This window comes from Leuciscus leuciscus (genome assembly GCF_965113295.1).
Source record: "Leuciscus leuciscus genome assembly, chromosome: 5".
NCBI lineage: Eukaryota > Metazoa > Chordata > Actinopteri > Cypriniformes > Leuciscidae > Leuciscus > Leuciscus leuciscus.
In genome coordinates, this window is record NC_138729.1 from 41312888 (window position 1) to 41337743 (window position 24856).

Genomic DNA, 24856 nt, shown 5'->3' on the forward strand with positions numbered 1-24856 from the left:
AACTGCTCTTGACTCCTGACATTTTCTGGGGGCACGGTTTGAAACGTCAGGTGAATTTTAAATGGCCTGAACGGCATGTCCACCTTGTTCAAATGCACAAGAGCTTTAAAGGGTTGATTTACCCAAAAATGTCGTTCCAAACCCGTAAGACCTCCGTTCATCTTCTAACACAAATTAAGATATTTTTTATTAAATCCGAAAGCTTTCTGACATCCCCCATAGACAGCAACGTAACGGTCACTTTCAAGGCCCAGAAAGGTAGTAAAGACATTGTTAAAATAGTCAATGTACTACAGTGGTTCAACCAACCACTTGAGGGTGAGTTATTAATGACAGAAGTGTCCTTTTTGGGTGAACTAACCCTTTAACTCTTGCATATTTTTATAAGTGCAAACAGACAGAAAATATCAATATTTGTATAAGTTACAAGATTAGCTTTAATTCTTGACCCTTTTTAAGAACATACCATTTTAAATATTGCAGCATTTATGAATTATTGGTGTCCAACACCATAACCCAGAACGCTAAGATCAATTTCTCATCCTGCACATAATCATTTTAAAGGTGATGCGTGTAATTTCTGCACCAATAACAGCATCAAACAGAACTGCACATTTACTCAGTCGTCTCGTTAAAGTATTTGAACACACAAAAAAATTCCACACAATTCATTTAGTCACAGGTTACTCACGCAGAGGGCAGGTCTCTTTGTAGGTGAGTCTTGTCGACAGTGTCCACTGTGAATACGATGCCTTTGCACCAACTCATCAGCTGAAGGATCCGTCCAGAAATGATCTGCTGTCTTCATTTTTGTGTACTCTAATGCACAGGGGCCCACTAAATAAGAAATAAAGTTGAAAACAGATTATCTGCACAATACCAACCACATAAAGGAAAGAAAAAGACAAATATCTCTGTTCCAAAACCTAGTGAAGTGCCTCCCTAAATAGGAAGCTGATTTGAAAAGTTCCATATACTGTAGGCAGCAACTCCATGTGCTACTCAATTAGCACTCTAAATGGGAAACTCAAAACTGACTTCAATATAATTCAGTGTTATATTGTTGCTAAGCTAATGGCCTGATACTCATAAGCATAAATTATGTAGCTTAAACAAATATTGTGTAAAATAATAAACTTAACTAGTGGATAATACATTCAAATTAGATAACTTTATCAACTTTTTTATGCTATACTTTTCAGTATGAAATATTTCTCTCATCCACCAGCTTCTTGGATTTATGTTTTCCATTGAGCTTGTGAAAAAAAATGATCCGATTACCGACCTCACTAGGATTTAAAACAGAGTAAATGCCATTATGTCACCAGATGACCTGTGGCCTTAAAGTGCCCCTATTATGCTTTTTCTGATATTACATTTGTGTAATATAGCTGTTTGTGAATGTTAAAGTTCTGCAGTTTCAAAGATCAATGTGCATGATAAATTGAGTTATTGTCTCCCAAAAGAAAGAACAGATTCTGAACTTTTCTGCACAGGAAAGCAAATCCACTTTGCATGAACTTCAAAAGGATGAGGAGTTGGGCTCAAATTGATACGTTGAAACCAATGCCATTGTTACTGTTTGTATCACTGTATGTAGAAGTGTTGAGAAAGCCTCTGGAGCTGAAATTCAGATATTTTAAAGGTATAGTGGAGGATTTTCTTTTTCCGGGTGGATCATCAAGACTATTGGTCCTCCTAATTGTCAATCATTCTGGTGATATGTTTACGTAAGGCCGTCGTACGTGCTCGTCCTTTCTGCGCATGCGCACTTTCAGGTGTATATGTGTGGTGAGCTATGGTTTCAGCATTGAAGCTCGCCGTTCTCACCGGGTTTTTTCAAAATGTCTGAGGGTCGCAAGAGAAAAGTGTCTACGAATTGTATGACAAGAAGAGAAAGGCCTCTGAAGAAAGAAACAAACAAGACCAGAGTGTTTTTGGGAGAATATTTCACACGCTGGCGTGCGCTAAAAGCACAGGTTGGGCTTCCCACTGATGCCTCAGTCGCGAAGTTTCTACTTGACAGGTAAAGTTTGGCATGCTATTTGGAGAAATCCATTTAAAATCACTGCTAGTAAAAGTTAATGTAAGCTACAGTATGATTAGCGATGCTAGCGTTTAAAGGACAATTCCGGTATTTAACACTTTGAGTCTATTTTGTAGTTTGTTTTGGATGAACAAGAGTGGTGGACAAAGAAATTTTGACAATGGTTCCTGTCTCGACTTTTTGACTATTTTAGATTTGCCCATGACCGCTTTAGAATGGGAGTCTATGGCCATACACAAACATGCCCTTAAAACAACCCTTAAAGGACAAGTTCGGTATTTTACACTTAAAGCCCTGTTTACAGATCGTATCTGATGAAATAGAACGGTTAAGATTAAAATTTGCTCCTGTCCCGAGAATTTGAGGTTTATTTCGCTTTTGTGGACCTATTTTGCCAAACGCGTCACACCCGTGATTCTTCCGTTGAGAGCTTGAATAATAGACACTCCAGCCCAGTTGGTGGCGATAATGCACCTTTGCCAATTGCAAGCAAACCACGGGCATTTCATTGAATACACAGAAGAAGCAGAAGAAGAAGCGGCGGAGTAATACCGTAAAGGTGCTGCGGTCTCACAGCGCGTCCTATACAAGTCAATGGAGTTGGACAAAAACTACGATAAAACCTGTTGGAATGCATCTTTTTCAGCGATTTTTGATGGAACATATCAGTGAACACCCCCTGACCACTCGGTGAGTTTCACGTCTTTGTAAACTAAAGTTTAATGTGTTTTTAGGACGGAATCTTCCAGTGCATATAGACAACCATTGTGGGGGTGGTGGGGGGGAAGCGAAATAAACCTAAAATTCTCGGGACAGCAGCATGTGTCCAAATTTTAATCTTAACCGTTCTATTTCATCAGATACGATCTGTAAACAGGGCTTTAAGTGTAAAATACCGAACTTGTCCTTTAAGGGTTGTTTTAAGGGCATGTTTGTGCATGGCCATAGACTCCCATTCTAAAGCGGTCATGGGCAAATCTAAAATAGTCAAAAAGTCGAGACAGGAACCATTGTCAAAATTTCTTTGTCCACCACTCTTGTTCATTCAAAACAAACTTCAAAATAGACTCAAAGTGTTAAATACCGGAATTGTCCTTTAATAGGCGTTCCCTCTCGGGAGCAGGTAGAGTGTTGCGCATGTGCATTTTTTCAAAAAGTGGAGAGGGCGGTTCTTTTCTAAAATTCGGGAAAATCCTCCGCTATACCTTTAATGGAAGAATAATTTGTGACACATGTGGTAAATGGTGGACCAATCACAACAGACTGGGCCATCTGACCAATCAGAGCAGAGTAGGCTCTTGGAAAGGAGGGGTTTAGAGAGAACGAATACTTTATCGAACCATTTCTGACACAGTAAGAAAAGAGGTGATGCTGCAATGTATATTATGAGAAAATGAAAGTGTTTTTTTTTATCTTGGAAGCATGTAAACCTACTGTAGTAGACCTCCAAAAAAGGAACCTTTAAAATAGCATAATATGAGCACTTTAAGAATAAGAAAGATTTAAAAAGCAGGTCTACCTAACAAAGAGGCGAGGATAGGGCCATCCACCGGGTCCATTAGGATAGCCTCTTTCTCATAAAACTTACTGAAACAACATTAAAAGCAACTTTAATTTAACATAATGCAATGTGGAAAATTTTGTTGTACCTGAAAGAAAACTGGTCAAGCTTGGTTTCTCTTAATATCTCTATCCCACCTCTCTCACCTGCTGTTTTCCACCAGGTACAGCACGATCTTGTCCAGCACTTTCTCAATGAGTGCGGTGTGGATCCACACGTGTCTGACGGCCTGAGGCGAGAAGTTTGGGACCTTGGGCATCTTACGGGTGCTCTCGCTGTATGAGAGAGACTGACTTCGTCTGAAGAAAAAAAAACAGTCAAAGTCAGCAAAAGTCAAAATCTAATTCTATGTAGATACTTGTGCATTGAAAGGAGCTTTTGTTAACAAGGTGGTAACTATAGCATATCATAAACGCTTTCCCAGAATGATATTTACTGGTACTTTGCCTGTAGTGGACGCATGTGTGCGATGCAGAAATCTAAAAACATGCTAAAGAAAGCAAATACATTGCAGGTTTTAGGTTCCGTACACAATTTATGTATTGTATATATTTTGAGTTGTGTGTTGTATTGGAGGAGATCACAAAGTCTTGTCTCACTTGCTCTCAAAGACCATCTCCAGCTCCTGGGCTTTTCTGCACAGCTCTTCAGCTGGAGGGAAGCTTTTGCCCACTTTGGTGAAGAGCGCAGCTATTTTGTTGCTTCGTAGGAAACCGGCAGCTCTCCGCTTCAACCCATGAAGCACACAGGCTTCAACAGCAGCTACACACACACACCCACACCCACAGAGAGAGAGAAAATGGACAATAGCACATTAATGGATCCCAATCCATGAAAGGCTTTTTCCGTATCTGAGCAACAAGAAAATAGGGCAATAATACTTTTGTGTACTCTTTCAAATTATTTTTTTTTAAATATAATACTTTTATTCAGCAAGGATGCATTAAATTGATCAAAAGTGACAGTGAATACTTTTATAAATGTTACAAAAGATTACTATTTCAAACAAATTCTGTTCTTATGAACGTTCTATTCAAAGAATCCTTAAAAAAAAAAGGTAATAATAATGTACATTTCCTGAAGAAAATGTGAAGTGGTGCTTGCAGTGGCAAAACTCGCCACTGGGCAGATGCTAATACAATTAAAATGTTGTGATACCATGATATACCACGTTTTAGCATTATTTACCACGATTTACCATGTTTCTAAGACGATTTACTACGATTTACCACATTCCAGTATGATTTACTATGATTAACATGTTGTTTGAATGATGCTAGCATGATTAGCATGTTGGTAGCATGATGCTAGCATAATTAGCATGTTGGTAGAATGCTTTTAACAATATGCTAACATGATTAGCATTTTGCTAGCATGTTTTTAGCTAGACGCTAACATGATTACACGTGGTGGTGGTAGCGCAATGGATAAGACACATGCCTTTGGTGTGAGAGACCCGGGTTCGAATCCACTGTGAGACACCAATGTGTCCCTGAGCAAGACACTTAACCCCTAGTTGCTCCAGAGGCGTGCGACCTCTGACATATATAGCAATTGTAAGTCGCTTTGTATAAAAGCGTCAGCTAAATGAATAAATGTAAATGTAAATGATTAGCATGTTGCTAGCATGATGCTAGCTTGAGTAGCATGTTGCTAGCATGTTTTTAGCAAGACGTTGTTGCTAGGTGGTTGCTAGGGTGTTCTGGGTGGTTGCTATGGTGTTAGGCAGTTCTGGGTGGTTTCTATGCGGTTGCTCGGGTGTTGCTAGGCGGTTGCTAAGGTATTCTGGGTGGTTGCTAGGGCGTTGCTAGGCAGTTGCTAGGGTGTTTTGGGTGGTTGCTAGGCGGTTGCTAGGGTGTTCTGGGTGGTTTCTAGGTGGTTGCTAGGCAGTTGCTAAGGTGTTCTGGGTGGTTGCTAGGCGGTTGCTAGGGTATTCTAGGTGGTTGCTAGGGTGTTCTGGGTGGTTGCTATGGTGTTGCTAGGCAGTTGCTATGGTATTCTGGGTGGATGCTAGGGCGTTGCTAGGCAGTTGCTAGGGTGTTCTGGGTGGTTGCTAGGCAGTTGCTAAGTGTTCTGGGTGGTTGCTAGGCAGTTGCTAGGGTGTTCTAGATGTTGCTGTGGTGTTCAGGGTGGTTGCTAAGGTATTTTTGTTAGTTGCTATGGTGTTACTAGGTGGTTGGTAGTTGTCAAAGATGATTACTATGGAGTTTTTATTGAGTTCTTAAAATCTTTAATAACGAGTGCCTTCAGTACGGCACTCGTCCTGCGGCATCGTGCCTATGGCCGAATAAGCACAAGCATGGAGCAATATCACAAGGCTACGAGTGTGATATTGCTTTAAAAATCCCCAAAATTTTTTATAACATTATTTATTGGTTTAAGGTGGTTGCTAGGGAGCTCTTAGTGGTTGCTAGGGTGCTGTAACTGGTTGTCAGGGTGCTGTAACTGGTTGCTAGGGTGTGGCTATGAAGATTTTAGGCCATTACTTATTGGTTGCTTGATAATATAAATCCTCTGAGGGAGAGAGAGAGGGAGAGATGCAGGGGTGTCAGTGCCCGGTTGCATAAAGCACCTTAAGTTTTTCCCTTAAGTGTGATACTTAAGGGGCGATTTCCCCTTACCTAAGAGAATAACTTAAGGGTGTTGCATATAATCTCTTAAACGGTTCTCTTAGGTAAGGGAAACATTTAAGTGTTTCACGACAGCGATCCTGGATTCACGTTATAAAAGTCTGTTGTTGCCATAGATACGCAAAACACTAACACTACACTTTCGCAGTTTCATCAAATAAAGTAGGCTAGGATATCGGAATGGATAAAGAAAACAAAAAAGAAAGAAAAATTGGACAGAGGAGGAGAAATGCATTCTTCAAGACGAATATGGTAAAAGAAAAACTATTTTTGACCGTTGCGTTTAAATGACGGGAAAGAGCCCCCGCAATTTTTCATCGCTAAGATGGTCCAAAGGGTTCTCCCTATCCATAAAAATGATTCTTGGCATATAATGATCTTCAGCTGGTTCCATAAATTCAGCCATGTCGTCTTATTTTTGTCCGCGTTACTCTTAAGGTTATGATTTCCAAACCTTAAGTTATACTTAGGGAAATGACCGTTAAGGGGTTTTATGCAACACTTAACGCTTTTTAAGGGATTACTTAAGTGAAAAAACAGCGTTTAAGGGAAATTCTAAGAATTTATGACGTTTCACTTAAAGAAACCCTTAAATAACACTTAAGGGTTTTTTTCTGCAACACCCTTAGGTTTAAGGGAAACATAAGGGAGAACTTAAGGGAAAATTACACTTGAGGTGCTTTATGCAACCGGGCACAGGCCCTTTGGAGTCTGTGTGTGTGAAAACGTCGGTTTGGATTTGAATTTTTTAGAATGCCCAATGTTAAGTCAATGGGACTTTTTTGGCCGATTTTTCGCCCGCTGTGCGGACATCGTACACCCGATCGCTTAGAAAAGTCATAGCACACCTCTCCTCAATGAGCCGGTCGATTTGACACCTCACTCAGGGGTCTGAGACAAACGGTGCGGGGCGAGTTACACGCCAAACTTTGTGTGGAATAATAAGTATGAGCAATAACAATAGTGTTGCTTTGAAAAGCACCACTAATTAAATAAAAATGTAGCACGGTTTCAACAAAGATATTAGGCAGTATTTTTTTCAACATTGATAATAATAAGAAATGCTCCTTGAGCACCAAATCAGCATATTAGAATGATTTCTGAAGGATCATGTGACACTGAAGACTGGAGCAATGATGCTAAAAATTCAGCCTTGCCATCACAGGAATAAATTACATAAAAAAATATATAAAATAATTAAAAAAATATTTTAATTTGTAATAATATTTCAAAATATGACTGCATTTTTATTAAATAAGTGCAGCTTTGGTGAGCATAGGAGACTACTTTCTAAGAATTTTTTTAAAAATCTACTGAACATACTGTATTAGTAAATGATAATGTACAGTCAGCTGGTAATTATCGCAAAACAATCCCTGAGACCCAGATGCAAAACGGAGGGATTCTGTAGAACCCCAAACGGGTTTATTTTGCGATAAAGACTGGCTGACTGTACATTATAGCTCTTATACGTCCAAATAAATAAATAAAAATACATTAAAAAATCAAGTAATTATTTCATGTATGAAGAGCTATACCACAGAATGATTCTGACCAATCAAAACAGGAAAAACAGACGGTTTTGAAATAGTTTGTGAAAACATGTAAATATGTAATTGAAAATGTGAATATGTTATCAAACTAAAACACCCAGACAGAGAGGGACAATGAGATGGAATACAAATATGTGGACAGAGATGCACAGGCGAGACACACTGCACTACGTGGCAGTGCCTGCAGACCTGATACGGAGGCTCTCTCAGGACTAATCTTGTGGATCTGCTCGGATGGGGTCGGGGGAAAGCCTGCGTAGCCATGGAAACCCTCACTGATGGAGCACTTGTGCTCAGTGAGAACTGGGCATGGCTCAGAAACAACATCAGCTGTTTTATCTCTCTGCCTCTTTCCTCATCCAGTCATTTTCTGTCTTTTCTTGTCTCCAATGTGTCACTTTTTGTTCTCTGTGACGTCTCGATATTTGGTCTTACTCATCTGACTCCAGCACTTTATGACATTCCCCTGTTTATAATCTCTACAATCTCCTTCTCTGCTTGCATCAGAGTGCCACTTGTTTATCTCGTTCTCTTAACCATTATTCGTCTCCTAGTATCTGGTGTGGCAGACTGAAATGCATGAGAGATAAACGTGATAAAAAACAGGTCTAAAGATCTCTTAACAATTCAGAAGGATGCACATCGATACAAACACAGTAGCTGCTTTCATCTGATGCTGTATTCATCGCTTCTCTTTGACCACCCTAAATGGATTCATGCCGAAGAGAGAAGGACAGATAAAAATGAGCAGATGAAATGAATGAGCAGTGGACGCACGGACCATCAAACAGGTTCAAAGGTCCCAAATGATGCTACAGACACACTGTCTAAAGGCAGGATCTTTAGTTGAATCACAATAGCTGAATATTCAGTTTACTTCCCATCATGCCATTCAGAACTATATGACTGTTTCTAGTAAAATAAGTTGTTTAGATTCCTTAATTTACCAAAAAGGACAAAAAGCTCCATTAAAGCCACAATACAATAGGTTTGTGTATGTAACAAACTAAAATGTAAAGTAAATCACTGAAAATCGTGCCCTCAGATCTCTTATGTCTTATGACTGACTGCATCAAAAACTAATCATTCAAATGTTGGGGTTGGTAAAAAAAAATATTATGCAAACCAAAACTGTATCTACTTGATATAAAAAATAAAGTAAAAACAGTAATACTGTAAAATATTACCACAATTTAAAATAACTGTTTTCTGTTTTAAAATGTAGTTTATTCCTGCGATGGAAAAGTTGAATTTTCAGCATCATTACTCCGGTTTTCAGTGTCACATGATCCTTCAGAAATTATTCTAATATGCTGATTTGGTGCTCAAGAAACATTTATTATCATCATCAATGTTGAAAACAGTTGTGCAGCTTAATTTTGTCTGGAAATCTTGATACAATTCTTTACAGGATCCTCTGATGGAGAGAAAATAGAAAAAGAACAACATTTATTTGAAATACAATTAGTTTGTAACAACGTAAATGTCTTTACTGACACTTTTGATCCATTTAATGCATTCTTGCTGAATAAAAGTATTAATTTTCCAAATAAATATTCAATCTTACCGACCCCAATGCAAAATATATGACAAATAATGATATTTTAAAATAAGACATAGCCTTCAGGTGAATATAAACTTAAATGACATTCAATTTCACTCATAAAGTTGTACAATCTACTTATAAAAACAAAAAGAGCAAGCTGAAAAATCAGCTTTTTTGTTTTGCGTTCCTTCCCATCAATGAAAGAAATATGGGTTTGGAAAGACATGAGCGTGAGTGAATGACAGAATATTCATTTTTAGCTGAACCATTCCTTTACACTTGCTTTCATTTCACTCTAGATGCATGACGGCCTGGATGCAAAGTAGGCCTAAATTCTTTTTATTACGACTGATTCTCAATTCAGTCGTTTTACTGTGAGAGTGAAATGACAAAGCAAGGAAATGAAAGAAGCTTTATCCCAAAGTAAAATGAAAGGGAACATGGAGAGGGAGAGGGGGAGAGGGAGAGAGAGAGAGAGAGAGAGAGAGAGAGAGAGAGAGAGAGAGAGAGAGAGAGAGAGAGAGAGAGATTGGACGAGGAAGAAAATTATTTCCAGTCAAATAAGTTTCCAAAGCAATATTCAAGCAACAATAAAGCAGCACAACTCATTCTGTGTCATAGGAAATGGCACAGGAAGCAGGCAGCCACCCCGACACTGATCTCAAATGCTCATTAAAAATATAATCATACCGCCTGCGCTAATGGTTTCTAATCACACTGTCACCGTGTGAACGGAGTGAAACCTGGATATATATATGATCCCCTCCACTCACACTGACCAGCAATTTACACTGCAACATAATGATGTAAAAGCACCTGAGTGACTAAGAGCCTGCTTTTAAAGCCACACGTAGATTAGAGATAAAATTAAGAGATGTCTTACAGAATCAATGTGCACGTTTGATAATTGTATCCTATATCTGTGATGATGAGAAATGTCATGTTTCCACCCAAAGTTGCAAATTTAACGTATGCGCAAAATTGAAATATCGCATAAAACATTTGTGAATAAAGCACCGTTTCCATCCAGTTAGCCAAAAAATAAAATAAAATAAAAAGTCACCTCCTGATAAACTGCCACTACACATCAAGTAGGAGAAGAATCATTTTGTATATAATAAATTACTTTTGTATATAATAAATTACTGCTGTTTGGGAACACAGTCGTGTAAGACAGTTCAGGGAGGAAATTTCAGAACAACCAAAACAGCATTTCAGATGCTGTGCAATGAGATTGGTCCGCTGGTTAGTCCAGTTATGCCGCCCCATCACAAAGTCACATGACTTTGATGCGCATCGAGGAATTTATTCAGTGAATGGGTTTCCATCGCAGTTTATGCACATGTTTTCTTATCGGATAAAAAGTTTATCCGACTCATTTGAGCACATATGTTTTTTTTATGTGCATTTTGCCATTTCCATTCAGCGCTTTTATGCTATATCCCAAAATACTCATAAAAATAGGAGGATGGAAACATGTTGACATTTCCATCTGCAGTGTGTAAACATCACTATAATCATGATGGCTAATTACTCCCCCATGGGCAGCCAGCAAAATCTGGCTACCCTCCATCCATCTCCTATTATCTGCCAGTACCACACTAGAAGAAGCAGCAATATTACATCATTACAGTAATAGCATACACACTTGTAATGGAATTCATCCATTATGGCATAATGATTAGACAATCTTTCCTTTCTCTTCTAGTATTTCATATTTTTTTTCTGATTCTGTTCAAAAGTGCCCAGAGGAAAATTTGCTCAGAGGTTGCCCTTTCTTAGACCAGGGCATTTATTGAAGTTCATGAAGATTATTTTCATAATTTACTCATCCTCATGTTGTTTCTAAGCTTGCTTTCTTCTGTACAGAATACAATTTAAAAAAAAGAATATTTTCAAGAATATTTGAACTGTTCTGGTCTATATAATGAAAGTCAATAGGACCCAAACAACATTGGACCATATTAACTTTCATGGACAAAATCCAAAGAAGTGAAATGACAGAATTAAAATTGTGTCAACTATTCCTTAATCAATTCTGTCTCAGATTCCTTAGAAGAAATATAAAGACACAAATTAGACAATTGTTGATCCACCAACAGATTTCTTTTTTTTTTTTGCTTGAGGAATTTTATGAGAAATGTTTGAGTTTATATTGAAATCGTGCATACGTTGGTACCTTGGCACATCTGAGGACAGTCTGAGACGTTGTTGAGACCTCATCTAAAACTCTGGATGATACACATGTGAAACTACTGGAGTATTTTGGAGTCAGCAAAGAGCTATCAATTTAATCTCATTGCTGTTGCAATATTAAAAAAGATCTCATTTGGGATGTTTTTCCTATACTTGCCTTCAATGACCTCTAGTATTTCAAGCAGCAGAGGTTCAGTGATGTGGCAGGAGACAGTTGAGTGGACTTGAGATGGAGACAGAGCAGGGCAGAAAAAAGTCACGATGAATCAGAACTCAGTGAATTACAGGAACAACCGGCTGAAACCAGAAACCAGCAATGCGCACGTGCCCTATAATCACCTACCGAATCCCACTGCCACTACACAGGCACGTAATAAAACGAGTTAGAGGCCATTTATCAAAAGGCATTTTTAAAGCTACTTTGATTGGTGTTATTCAGAAACAAAAAGTGCTGTTTCTGTGAGCTTTAACTGCAAGGTTTTGTTGTATTTCTACCCCAACAAGACACTTTTGAGAACAATAATTGCATGGATGCAGAGAGAGAAAAACAGTGTAATTTACAAACATTTCAAACCTGCCAACAGCATTTGACCCCTCACAGAGTTGTGCTGATTAAATTCCACGGAAAGTAATATTGCTGTCAGCAGGGCAGTGCGCAGACATATTTAGGGGCAGTGGCCCAAATCAAGAGAAAAGGGCACTAATAACAATACATCATAACTGTACATATACACACTAGTCCTCTAAAATTCTTATATACTTGAGGGTGTCAAGGAAGTAACTGGATGATGATCTTGTTATTTCCTGTTACAAATATTTAATAAAAGAAGACTGCACATTCTTACAGTCTACACTTTATTCTAGATAACGTTATGATAAACACCATTTAAACATCAAGATATTCAATTTGTAAAAAATGTGTCATATAATTGAAATATGTAATTCTTAAAAACAGACTGATTTTCTTGTAAACCGCAGAATATAAATGGCTTACGCTTTCAGATAGAGTCAACTATACTGTATAGATACTGTTTGTGTACCCGTACTGCTTGTTTAATCTGCATCAAGCCTAATAGACATCTAAGCAGTGTGTGATTATTTCACTTCAGTATTTTGAGCTGCAAAAGATCCGGTTGATAAAGGGGTTTAGCACATTTTTGCATCGCAGTCTGCTGAGTTCAGCTCGGGCCGTGCGGCAAAAATTACCGTTGCCCGAGTTTAGACAAATCATGAATTGAACCGAAGACAACTATTTAAAGGTGAAAAGAAGAAATCGTGACTGGGCTGTGACGGTGGCAGTTTTTACCACCGCGGTGGTAATGGACCAACTACCGGCGGTGGTGCGGTGGTTGGGCGGTTGTTTTGGAAAAAATAAAAGGAAAAAAAGATTAGTGTTTATTTGAGCAAAAAAGTGTTTATTTGAGCAATTCTGTCAAAGAAACAACTGTAAAGCATTTAAATAAATATCAGTAAATAATGGTAACTTAAATAATATAATTAAGTTAAATCTATAAAAAAAAAAAAAACACTTTCGTTTTATATTTCCACACAAAGACGCGTCATATAGCCTATTGCTCTGCGCTCTGAGAGGGATGTGGGACACGAGCAGGAAAGAGACCTTTCTAATTTCTAGGCCTAATTAAAAGCGAACCAAGGGAGAAACGTTTATAATCCCTTTCGAAAATGGCAAATAAGACAATAATAGGCTACCATATAATAATTAGTTTTTGCCTCCAATGGAAATTTTTGAAGTAAGCTACTGTTATATTGCACAGATTTACAGCAGTAATTTTTTTTAAATAGTTAGGCTACAGCTGTATCCGAGTGTTAATATTTGAAACTGTTTATCACGTAAACGCAGATTATAACATGAACACACAATGCGGGGGAGGATAAATCCAAAATGTGGAACTCTCTCCCCCGTTTAATCTGTTCTGTTAACACTATCTCTGAATTCAAATCCATGCTCAAAACTCACCTTTTTTCTGAATGTTATAATTCGTAATTATTTTTTATTATTATTATTATTTTTATTTTTATTTTTCAAAGTTATATTTGTTTGTTTTCTGCTGGTTGCCGCCCCATCTACCTATTCTCATTTACCGTACTTGCACTCTCAACTGCCTACTGTTGTTCTGTCTGCTGTCTTTGTCAACTGCATTTATTGTTGTTTGTTTATTGTAAAGTGTCCTTGAGCTCTGGAAAGGCGCTATATAAATAAAACGTATTATTATAAATAAATAACTAGATTTTAGATTTTAGTCACAGTCACAGATAGTCGTAGCCGGCCTACATGTTAACCGACTGACAGCCTATAAGAAAACAGGAACCTTTAAAAACTATAACATAGGCCTATACAGAGCCAATATAGGCCCTGGCTGGCCTATATTTTATTAAAAGGTAAACAAGGAAAATTAGTTTGCCATTAAACATTTTATTTACACTTTGTGCCAAAAAATGCAAGCATTGGAGAACAAATCTCGTTAAAAAAACAACAACAAAAAACGGTTGTGCTTTAAAATTTTAAATCAGCTGCTTGCGTTCGGGTTTGTCCGATGTCTTCATTTAATACAGTGAATTATCATAATTTGCGTAAAATTCAGAGTTTGAGCTGATCCACCAATCCTGATGGAAATATGAAAAAGCCAAGTGAATGACGCGCTAGTGTAAAACAGCTCTATTAGCCTGAAGTACACTGAGGTGCTGTCACCAAGCGTTCGTTTTTTTAAACAATAGCTTCATCTATTCTGTGTCAAGTACAATAAAACATTAGCCAATAGATCTCAACAAAAATTACCATTGTAAACCGATAACAAGATACGATTAGAGTTAACAGTTCTTTAATACGGCAAAATCATTCACAAAATAGTACATAAAGGAATGCGCATGCTCCTTTATCGTCTAGGCCAATAAGATTGCTGTAAAATAAACCAATTAATGTGTCACCCCACCCCAATGTGTCGCCCTGCCTAGAGCCTGCCCTGCCCCAATGTGTCGCCCCACCCCATCGTCCAGACTGCACTCAGGGGTACTACGGACCACCGCCGGTGCTACTCAGCCACCGCGGTGGCGCTTTACAACCGCGGTGGTGCGGTTGCCAAGTTTACCGGCACAGCAGGTCACTCTGCTATTCAAGTTCAATAATCAGCAGAAAAGGATTAAAACACTACCAACAAAACAAAACCAGCGGAGTTTACTGGAATGTAAAATGAAATTTGACACGCTAGAATTACGGGAGAGCACGGATTCACTAGATGCCTGGTGAGAGTGAGAAATTGAAACCCCGGGGTGGATCTGGAGCAGCAGAATAATTACAAAATGTTTCAGCACGGACTCAGCACGGCATCGTTGTCCGCCAGCGAACATTTGGTTGTGTTTCCATAACACATTAACAAAACATTTTAATGACACTAATAACAATACAATTACAAATTATCATTATTAATAACATTATAATATAGGCCTAATAACAGTCTTAAGGTCCGAACACAGCACAATAATACACATCGATGAAAGTCAAATGCAGCTTTAAATAGGCCTAAATCTTTTTTTAACATTTAACAAGAAACATTCTTCTAATTTTTTTCACTGTCATTACTGTATGGTCCACAAAAGAAATATTAAGCTAATAAATTAAGATAGCCTAATTGATATAGCTACAGTTATCAGCACTGAGGTAGATTCCGCTCTCGTTGTCTATGAAATAAATAATGCGTCGTGCAGCGTCAAATGCCAAAAGCTCGTCAGTTTTTGCTTTCACCTTCAGGGAATAACTGACTGTGGTTTGAGACTCCTTTACCTGTGTAACTCTTGTGCAAAGTTTGCAATTGCATGCCTGTTATCGACGGGAAAATCGCATTTTGGGTGAAATATTTCTATGCAACGTGACATTTTTCTTCATCACTGGAGTTGGTGATGTTTGCTCGCAAAATGATAGAAAAAGTGCGCCACCTCCCTGCGCACGGGAAATAAAAGCTGTTTAGAAAATGTAAAATGCAAATGTGAATATAAAGCTGGACAGGACAATAAAGCCTTCACCCAACACGGTGAATATGACCAGAAACTGCATTATTAATGACTACTCATTTATTTTGTTTACGCACTGCTCGATCATTAAACATCATGTTATGGTACCTTGATGTGAATTTGCAGAGCAACGGAGAAGGTGTGTGTCAGTGTGTGTGGAAGAGTGATAACTTTATTATTTGGACAGATTTATTGCTCACAAACAGTGGGTAGCACTTACTGCAGCATGCTCGATCACACATTCACTTATGCTGGAATTATCACTCTATGTTAATCTACACTCAATAAACATAACACTTCTCCTTTTACTCCCACTCTGACATTAATGCACTTTGGCGCTTTCCACGGCCAGTTAAATGTCGAATGTTCTACCTGGGAATTAGCCAAACCATCATGCTGCCCATCATTTGGCGAGTACTGAAACACTACTGATCCCCAGAGTCTCCCATGAAAATAAAAAATTACATCTCTTTAAAGTGTTCATGAACATCATTTTGTTATCACTTATAATATTAGTATGATTTGATCATAAAAATGGTCATAATTTAGAAATAAAAGGCCATTTTCTACCCTGATTTTAGTCTTCTGATTTGAATGCTGTGTTAGACGTGTCTGCTGTGAGAATGGAAACGCCCACTGGTTTGATGGCTAATATCTTTGCATATGAAATATGTATTACATGTGGAACTCTCTTGAAGTCTTTTACTATTGGAGTAAAACTATACTATACTACTATACTTAAGTTTTTACTATTACAGCTGTCAAAATTAACTAATCATGAAAAGTGTTGATTGTAGCACTATATTTAGTATTTACATTTACTCCCGTTGCATGAAATCAGTGACAAGCATTGTAGCCGATGATAGACATGTCTGTTGTGCGCACGAATACAGTGATCTCGTCATTGCAACTCGATTTCTGCACTCTCACGAACGCTTCCATCATAACTGAAAACACAATGCAAATAAAAGATTCATTGTGTAGTGTAGACAAAGTCATTGATTATAACGGGAGTTTTGGTGAGAGTCCAGAACTCAGTCACTGATAAACTTGAGCTGTGTGATTGACAGCTCCAGCGATTATAAACGGAGCCTTTGATTGCTTTCTGTATATAATTGAATCAATTTAAATAACAGATTATTTTCATGCTACTAAGAGAAACAATGTGAAGTTGATCGTTTAGTCACTGGCTTAATTTACTGACACATAAACTGCAATAAACAATTATGAGACAAAGAACGTATGACTTCATTAATCATTACATATCAGAATCACTGAACACAGATTCTGCATTAGAATGAACACCTTTACTTACATGTTGTGGGATTACTGTACGGTTCATATCTTACAGTAAGAAAGAAAGGCTGCGCTGAAATTGTGGCTGATTTGCCAAAGAATTCACAGTGAAATGTACCGAATAAACAAATAATGCTCTACTGAGACATTCACATAGTTGAAAATAAATAAACACTTTCCTAGCGGGAAATTAGGATCATTTGATCAAAATCCGATATACGAGTTATTTTCAGAGCTTGGATTAAATAAAAGCTGTTGTTGGACTAACAAGCAAGATTTGAGTTCTGAAACTAATAGGACGTTTTTATAGTACCTCTTACATGTCAAAAGATCAAGGAAAAGTTTATTTCTCAATTCATGACATGACCCCTTTAACATCTCAACTGTTTCTCCTTGAAATGATTAAACACGTAAGATTAAATGGAGAGTAAATGAATAGACATTTTTGGAGAAAACCCCAATAATCTAACATGCATCTTAGTCTCATAAAACATCTCAACAATGTTACAAACTTCTCAGATTTGTAAAGACACCAGAGTCTGCAAACACACAGAAAAACTGATATTTCACAGGTTCACAGACAAAAAAAAACAAAATGAAATGAAATAATAAAATTCAGCCATTCTTTCATTTAGCAAGGATCAAATTTATCAAAAGTGACAGTAAAACATTTATAATGTTACAAACCAATTCTATTTCAAATAAATGATTTTATTTTGAACTTTCAAGGCAATAATAAATGTTTCCTAAGCACCAAATCAGCATATTAGTAGGATTTCTGAAGGATCATGTGACACTGAAGACTGGAAAATTCAGCTTTTTCCATCACAGGAATAAATTGCATTTTAAAATAGAAAACAGTTATTTGAAATTGTAATAATCTTTCACAATATTAATGTCTTTATTGTATTTTTTTTTATTCCATAAATGCAGCCTTCTTTAAAAAACACAAAAGAAAGTTTTCAACTGTAGAGTAATTCAATGAACTCAAACATTACTTATCAAGTTTTTCAAGGACCAAATTATCTTATGCTATCCACATTAATATTATAGCTCTATTAATGGAGGTAAAGAATATAGATTTCTTTTTTTTTTTAGACCAAGTTGACATGTAAATTGACCATAACTAAGAACTGCATTACGTTTTCTAATAACCAAGAACCAGTAACTAAAGCATAGTTTATACTTTCACTTAGTACTGTCAACCCTATGTTTGAAAACATATAGGTTTATAAAAATATGGAGAAAAAAACTGATTTTGTGGTCAAAAAGTAACATTTTTGACCAAGACTATATTTTGTGTAATATCTGTACTATAACAGATAAAACTGTATGACTTATATTAGATTAAACAGTAGTTTCTTAGGCAATATGTGATGCATTTCCCCCCTGCTAATTTCAAACCACTATGCTAATACAGCTAGCTAAACATTGGCTGACAGGGGTGGGAAGGGTTGTAACACTTATTTTAAAAGTGTTACAACCATCCCCTTACTAAGAATATAACTAAGAATTTTCTTGATTTTAATGTTTTTAAAGAATAACTAGGGCATGGAAAAAAAGAAAGACTAACAGAGGTGTCTCTGCCAGTGTTTTATATAAAGTGGTTTGCATGTAGGTTTGCCAACTATCCAGAATTAGCCAGGACGTTCCATATTTTGGGTCTAATTTATTTGTCCCGTACGCGTACGGGACCTCCCTTGTCTCGATTAAATAGACTGCTACGCTGATCTAACCACTGACTGTAACAACAGCAACACGACACTTTAGTGATCACAAGACCCCATCATCCACAGCCCACACTCACGCGCATCAGACCATACGAATGCTAAATGGTTCAATGATATTTGACTTACCACAGAATGAGACAATATGGCTGCTATCTTCATGAACAAACTTCCTTGTGACTGCTTCCTCCATGATCTGCTTGACCTGTGTTGGACATGGAGACACAGCAGAGACTGACTGAGTCAGCTGAATGGATACAGCATGAGGAATTATTGCAAACATTGTACAGCTTATTTAACACATTGTGGATGTTCCCATTATTGGTGAATCTGTGTATTTTTACGGGCTTGCATTTTTATGGGCTGAAATTCAACATGGTCGTATATTTAAGCTGTGAATATTTCAATAAAAAAAAAGTCACACATATTTTCATTATAAAATATTCTGAGGTAATTTTCGGTCAATTTTATTTCACTTTACAAATTCGAGCAACAACGTTTTTAAATCCAAACAGTTAATGCAATGGATATTTTTTTCAATTAATGCAATTCAATAAGCTTTGAAAAATTCTCTTCCATAGCTTATGAATATATTTTCTCTAACAAGTATCCTCATTAGTGCCATCAAACACTCAAAGCTAAAAAAAAATAATAAAAAAAACCTCTGCAATAAATGACAGGAAGGAGAGAGTGTATACGTGGTGAGTAGGAAGAATGCATGACTCATCTCCCCTGACTATAAAGAGGAAAAGGAGAAATTGAGAGTCGGCATACGTGATTTATGTATAAAGCACTTTCTCATCGTGACTGTGGATGGTGCTTTAACAGTAGAAATCATTCAAATAAAATGTCAGTTTTTATAATGTCCTGGATAGACTGCACACACACACACACACACACGTATATACAAAGAAACACACATTCAATAGATGATCACGTCAGATTTTGTGGGTGTTTAAGTAACTTTAAGAGAAGGTAAACTGCATTTGCGTGCGTTCAGAATGTATTATTGGCCTAGTTTCCATGAGAGATAAAATGACACTAAAACACACGTGTGCTTTTCTGAACATTGTCCAGTATGGAAGGGTCTGGCTGAAAGAAATTAGCCTGCTGATTGGCTTCAGGAAGTGGCTAATGGAAATTTCCTGTTGTGGGTTTCTTCCGTTGATACATTGGACATGACATGAAAGTGCGGGCAGGAGATGTGAAAGTAACCCTGGGTTAAGCAATGTTTTACACTTGTAATTTTGAAAGGGGTTAAGTTCCCTCCTGTTTCACCTCAAGGCTTGCCTCATGAAATATTTATACGCTTCTCACAGTTGTAGAAACTGTGATGCACTTTTCAGTGTTAACATCTGAAAGAAAGAGTCAAAAGGGCCAAAATGCCAGATTCTACCAGATAACAACCAGGATGGCTTTACGTGGTAACATTTCAAGCCCAAAGGAAAAATGTATTCCTCAAAAGGATATCCTTTCTTAGATCAGGAGACTTCAATTGATTTCTCAGTTACATTTCAGCTTTTTCTCAGATTCTTCTACTGAAATCCCTTGCATATTGCGGTGTATGGCTGACACCGCCGTCGGTGTATGAATGAGTGAGTGAATGGGTGAATGTGAGGCTATATGTAAAGCGCTTTGGTGGCCATAGGTCTGTGAAAGCGCTATATAAATGCAGTCCATTTACCATATTATAGAAACTACCATTCAAAGGTTTGGGGTCAGTTTGATTTTTTTTTTTTTTTTTTTTAAGAAATTAAATATTTTATTCAAAAAAGAAACAAAATTGATATATAAAAACTTTATTTCAAGTAAATGCTCTTATTTTGAACTTTCTATTCATGAAAAACATGGTTTTCACAAAAATATTACGCAGCAAATCAGCATATTAGAATGATTTTAGAAGCATAATGTGATGACGATGAAATTCAGCTTAGCCATCACAGGAATAAATTAGCCTACATTTTAAAATATATTAAAAAAGAACAGTTATTTTACAGTGTAATAATATTTCAGAGTATTATTGTTTTTCCTATATTTTTAATCAAATAAATGCAGCCTTGGTGAGCTAAAGAGGCAAAAAAAAAAAAATCAGCCTGAAAATTAAGGAAAAGTCGCCATTTGCATTGCAGTCTAATCTAGATATAAAAGAGATCCAATTTTTCCTTGGAACAGCTATTAAAATTGATCACATTTTGTTTGTCAAATGCTGCGCTTGTGAAATCAAATTAACTTAACTTGTAAGTATGCAAATCAGAACAATAACCTAAGGTTTACAAATATGCAGTTTGAAAACTTAAAACCTGATGACCCAGAATCAATTACTATTGTAAGGTCTAAAGCATTAACAGCGTTAAAACGAGCGAGAAAATCCCATTACTGTGCTCATATATTACATTTAGTCATTTAGCAGACGCCTTTGTCCAAAGCAACTTACAAATGAGGACTAAATTAAGAGAGTCATCGCGAAGAGGCAAAAACAACGCAAGAAGTGCTCAAAATACAAAGTTCAGGCATTGCTCAGAGTAGCATAAGCCAGACAAGGGAGGATTCTTGTCATAGCATCCTGCTTCAGCATTCAGTCTGTGGGTGTACTCCGATTCTGATATTTACTCCCTGACCTTCTCTTCCATTTCCCCATAACTAATGCAGCAGGACAACACAAGCTCTTCAGAGCAAAACTTGTTGATTTGGTGTGACCCCACTGTCCTGAGAACGAGTCATGGTCTTTCTGGCATTTTATTTCCCAAAATCTGGCATTTAAAAATCCCAGATCAAACTATAAAAAACCTAAAAAATATATTTCTAACAAACTACTTAATCTCAAACCACCTGTCAAAACAAGAGATTAACGTTGACTATTCTGACTACGATTTTTGAAAGTGCTTTACTTATTGAAAAAGACTTCCTACATCCACATGCTTGACACCGATGGTGAAATCTAATTTCATTTATTCACACGTTCCATTTCATTTTCAAAACATAGCAGCTTAACTCTGTTCCAATCAACTTAACCTCAAGAGTTTAAACACCATGTATGACTCACCTGAGCGCTATACATAACACTGGAGGTAAATGTTTCTCCTCTTCCATACTATTGAATCACACCTATCCATACCTCCAGAGAGGGAGAAAAAAGTATGCAAAGGAAACACTTTTGCTGAGAGACCAAATGACTTGCACTCAACAGATCACGACAGTGTGATTCACAAAGGTGCAGATCAGAAGCACAACCACAGAACAAAAGCCTGTTATTTTTAGAAACAGGCATACGTTTTGTGACACCAAGAAGATTATGATGCTGCCAAAGCACAAATTCTACTGAAAAGTTTAAGGCTGGTTTGAAATTTTAACATCTGTGTCCGATGCACTGACTAGTTTTTTCTCTCCCTTGTAAGACACGAAAATACTGTAAAGCAACATCTGAAAGACAATTTAAGAGAGAAATTTCAAAATGTGCAGCTTCAGTGGAGGTGGAAGAATGGTATAGGGTACCCTCATGCTTCATGCATATTTAACCAATACAGCCAATTGGGAGTCTGCATACACTAGAAAGAGGAGAGAGAGGAAAAATTTGCTGGACTGATGAGTTGAGCTGGAGGACAGCATGCCAGGCAGTCTTGTTGATGAACCCTTCAGTGCATCTTTCAGGAGGTTAGAAGTTCATGAAAGCTCTTACTCTGTGGCTGACTCGATACAAAGATAAACAAATGAGAAGTTTAGCTCTCCATTACAGGGATACACAAATCCGATACCTGGACTGATACGAGCACCAAAACTGACCTTTTTTAATGGATCTAGTGACTCTAATGTAACCAATTCAAAATAGTATGTCAGTCATAAAAACCATTAAATCGGATACAACTTGCACACTATTCCACGTTTTCTTTTCCATTAAAGGGATACTTCACCTCTGGAAAGATGAATGTGTATTTAAAATAGGTCATTTATGTAGAAGAAATGTGAAATTATTTTTGAATTTGGAGCTTTCTAGACTGAGAAAAGCCAGAAAATGTATGTTTGGCTTATGTGGATGAAAGACAACAACTCCCAGAATGCACTTGCTTCGCTGCCCTAGGAGGCCACGCCTACCGGTTAGAGAGCGCAGTTGAAAACAAGAAGGCTAGGCTACTAGTGAGACTCCGTGACGAGTTTGCCCGGTATTTCGAGATCGCCCAAAATGTCCGGGATTCGGCTTTTGCGTTCTACAGTCGCCATTCATCATGTTTACTGTGGCGAGCAGGACGAGGCTGAGGGGCGCGGGAGAACGGCGCGAGGCCGGTGCCGTGATTACTGAGACGCACTAGTCTCGTATCTCTCACGGAGGAGCGGGAATTTTCTTAGCAATGTTAAAACGCACATCAACCGATCACTTGTTTAGCGTTCATGTAAACACTACATTCAGATTCACCAATCGGAATGAATTCAGTTAGATTGAAACAAAAGGTGTGCATGTAAACAATAAATGGCGACTGCAGAAAGCAAAAGCAGAATCCCAGACATTTTGGACGATCTCGACGGCCGGACATGTCCGGGAAAAAGAGGATTGTAACCCCTGCTACTCAGCTTTCTCCTACTACTCAGCTTTCTCCACAGAACAAGAGCCTGCTAACTTAGCTTCCAAAGAAAGACGGCTGATACTATGTGTACATTCTGTGAGTGAGATCCCACCCTCTATGGGCGGGTTGAACACATGCGGATCTAGCTCCTCCTACTGGCTGTAGTCTTTAGCCTCTGGCCAAAAAATCCTCCAATGACGCAAAATGATGATTTTTGCGTCATCGGAGGATTTTTTCCAGACAAAAAATACATAAAATCTCTCGTCTCAGGGGGATATGAGTGTAGAAAGCACGGTAATTCGAAAATACTACAGGTTTTCTACTAATACAAAGCTTAATGCTAAATCCTGATGTATCCCTTTAAATCAAAGAATAACTTTTTTTTTTTTTTGTCACCAAATCAGCATATTATGATTTCAGAAGGATCATGTGACACTGACGACTGGAGTTATGATGCTGAAAATTCAGCTTAGCCATCACAGGAATAATAAAAAATACAAAAAAAAAAATATATATATATATATATATATATATATATATTTTTTTTTTTTTTAACAATTTTTTACAATACTATTAAATGCAGTCTTGGTAAGCACAAAAGACTTCTTTCAAAAACAATAATTCTTACCACGCCCAAACTATAAATAAACAGATCTATAAATATTCTAAATTTATCAAGAAAAAAAAATCTGTTCTGATATCAGATTTGTACTTGACTAGAGTCACTAGGCTGATACTCGGACTTCTGTTACCAGAGATGGACAGTAACAAAGTACATTTACTTGAGTACTGTACTTAAGTACACTTTTTGAGTATCTGTACTTTACTTGAGTATTATTTTTTCTGGAAACTTTTTACTTTAACTTCACTACATTTGAAAGACAAATATCGTACTTTTTACTCCACTACAATTCTGTCAAGGTCCTTGAGTAGAAAGTAACATCAGTCAGTGGATGATTTTGGTTGCAGGGGTTGCATTTTGGTTGGAAATGAAAGTCGGGTTTACGTCAGAACCCTGCATCTGATTGACATCAGAACCCGACGTCAGATTGACGTTGGATATTGATTGAAAATAAAAGTAGGGTTGACGTCAGAACCCGACTGATGTTGGTTTCTGACGTCAACCCGATTTTCATTTTCAACCACAATACAACGTCTGTCCAATGTTGGAGATCAACGTCAATCTGACATTGGATTCTGACATAAACCTGATTTTCATTTTCAACGTTGGGTTTGGTTTTCTAAATGCGAATTTTGTCACTTTTTTGCACACTAGCTTATAGATAACAGTAAGTCTAACATATTCATACTAAAAGCCCAAAAACTTTAAATAGGGAACTATTTGAGGGAACAGCCATTTGGGTGTCCGAAACCATTGTGGACATTATTGAGTGCACTTATTCAATCTCACATTCAATCCCACTACTGGAACTGTGTTCTAGAAATAAATTTGATATTGATATGAGGGCAGGCATGTAGGCATAGATTCAGAGGCATACGGTACTTTAAGTATTACATACAACAATGCAACAATAATAAAACAATGCATTGACCTTTACTTTTTACTTTTGATACTTAAGTATTTTTAAAAACGAGTACTTCTGTACTTTTACTTAAGTAAAAATAGGTCTTTACAACTTTTACTTGTAACGGAGTAATATTTGACCAGTAGTATCTGTACTTTCACTCAAGTAAGGAAGTTGTGTACTTCGTCCACC

The 24856-nt window shown here is 37.3% G+C and overlaps 1 protein-coding gene across 4 annotated transcripts in view; it reads right to left on the reverse strand.

Annotated features, from left to right (window-relative positions):
* Window positions 1-24856, reverse strand: part of sgsm1a (small G protein signaling modulator 1a) — a 46738-nt gene that overhangs the window by 15296 nt on the left and 6586 nt on the right. For 3 of the 4 annotated variants that reach the window (XM_082170164.1, XM_082170163.1, XM_082170165.1), the window contains exons 3-7: window positions 18712-18787; window positions 4208-4370; window positions 3755-3907; window positions 3567-3634; window positions 692-837 (exon numbers count right to left, since the gene is read on the reverse strand). In XM_082170164.1, coding sequence (XP_082026290.1) covers window positions 692-837; window positions 3567-3634; window positions 3755-3907; window positions 4208-4370; window positions 18712-18787 — 606 coding nt within the window. Of the gene's footprint in view, window positions 1-691; window positions 838-3566; window positions 3635-3745; window positions 3908-4207; window positions 4371-18711; window positions 18788-24856 lie in introns of those variants that run through there. The other variant, XM_082170166.1, reaches the window with a different exon arrangement.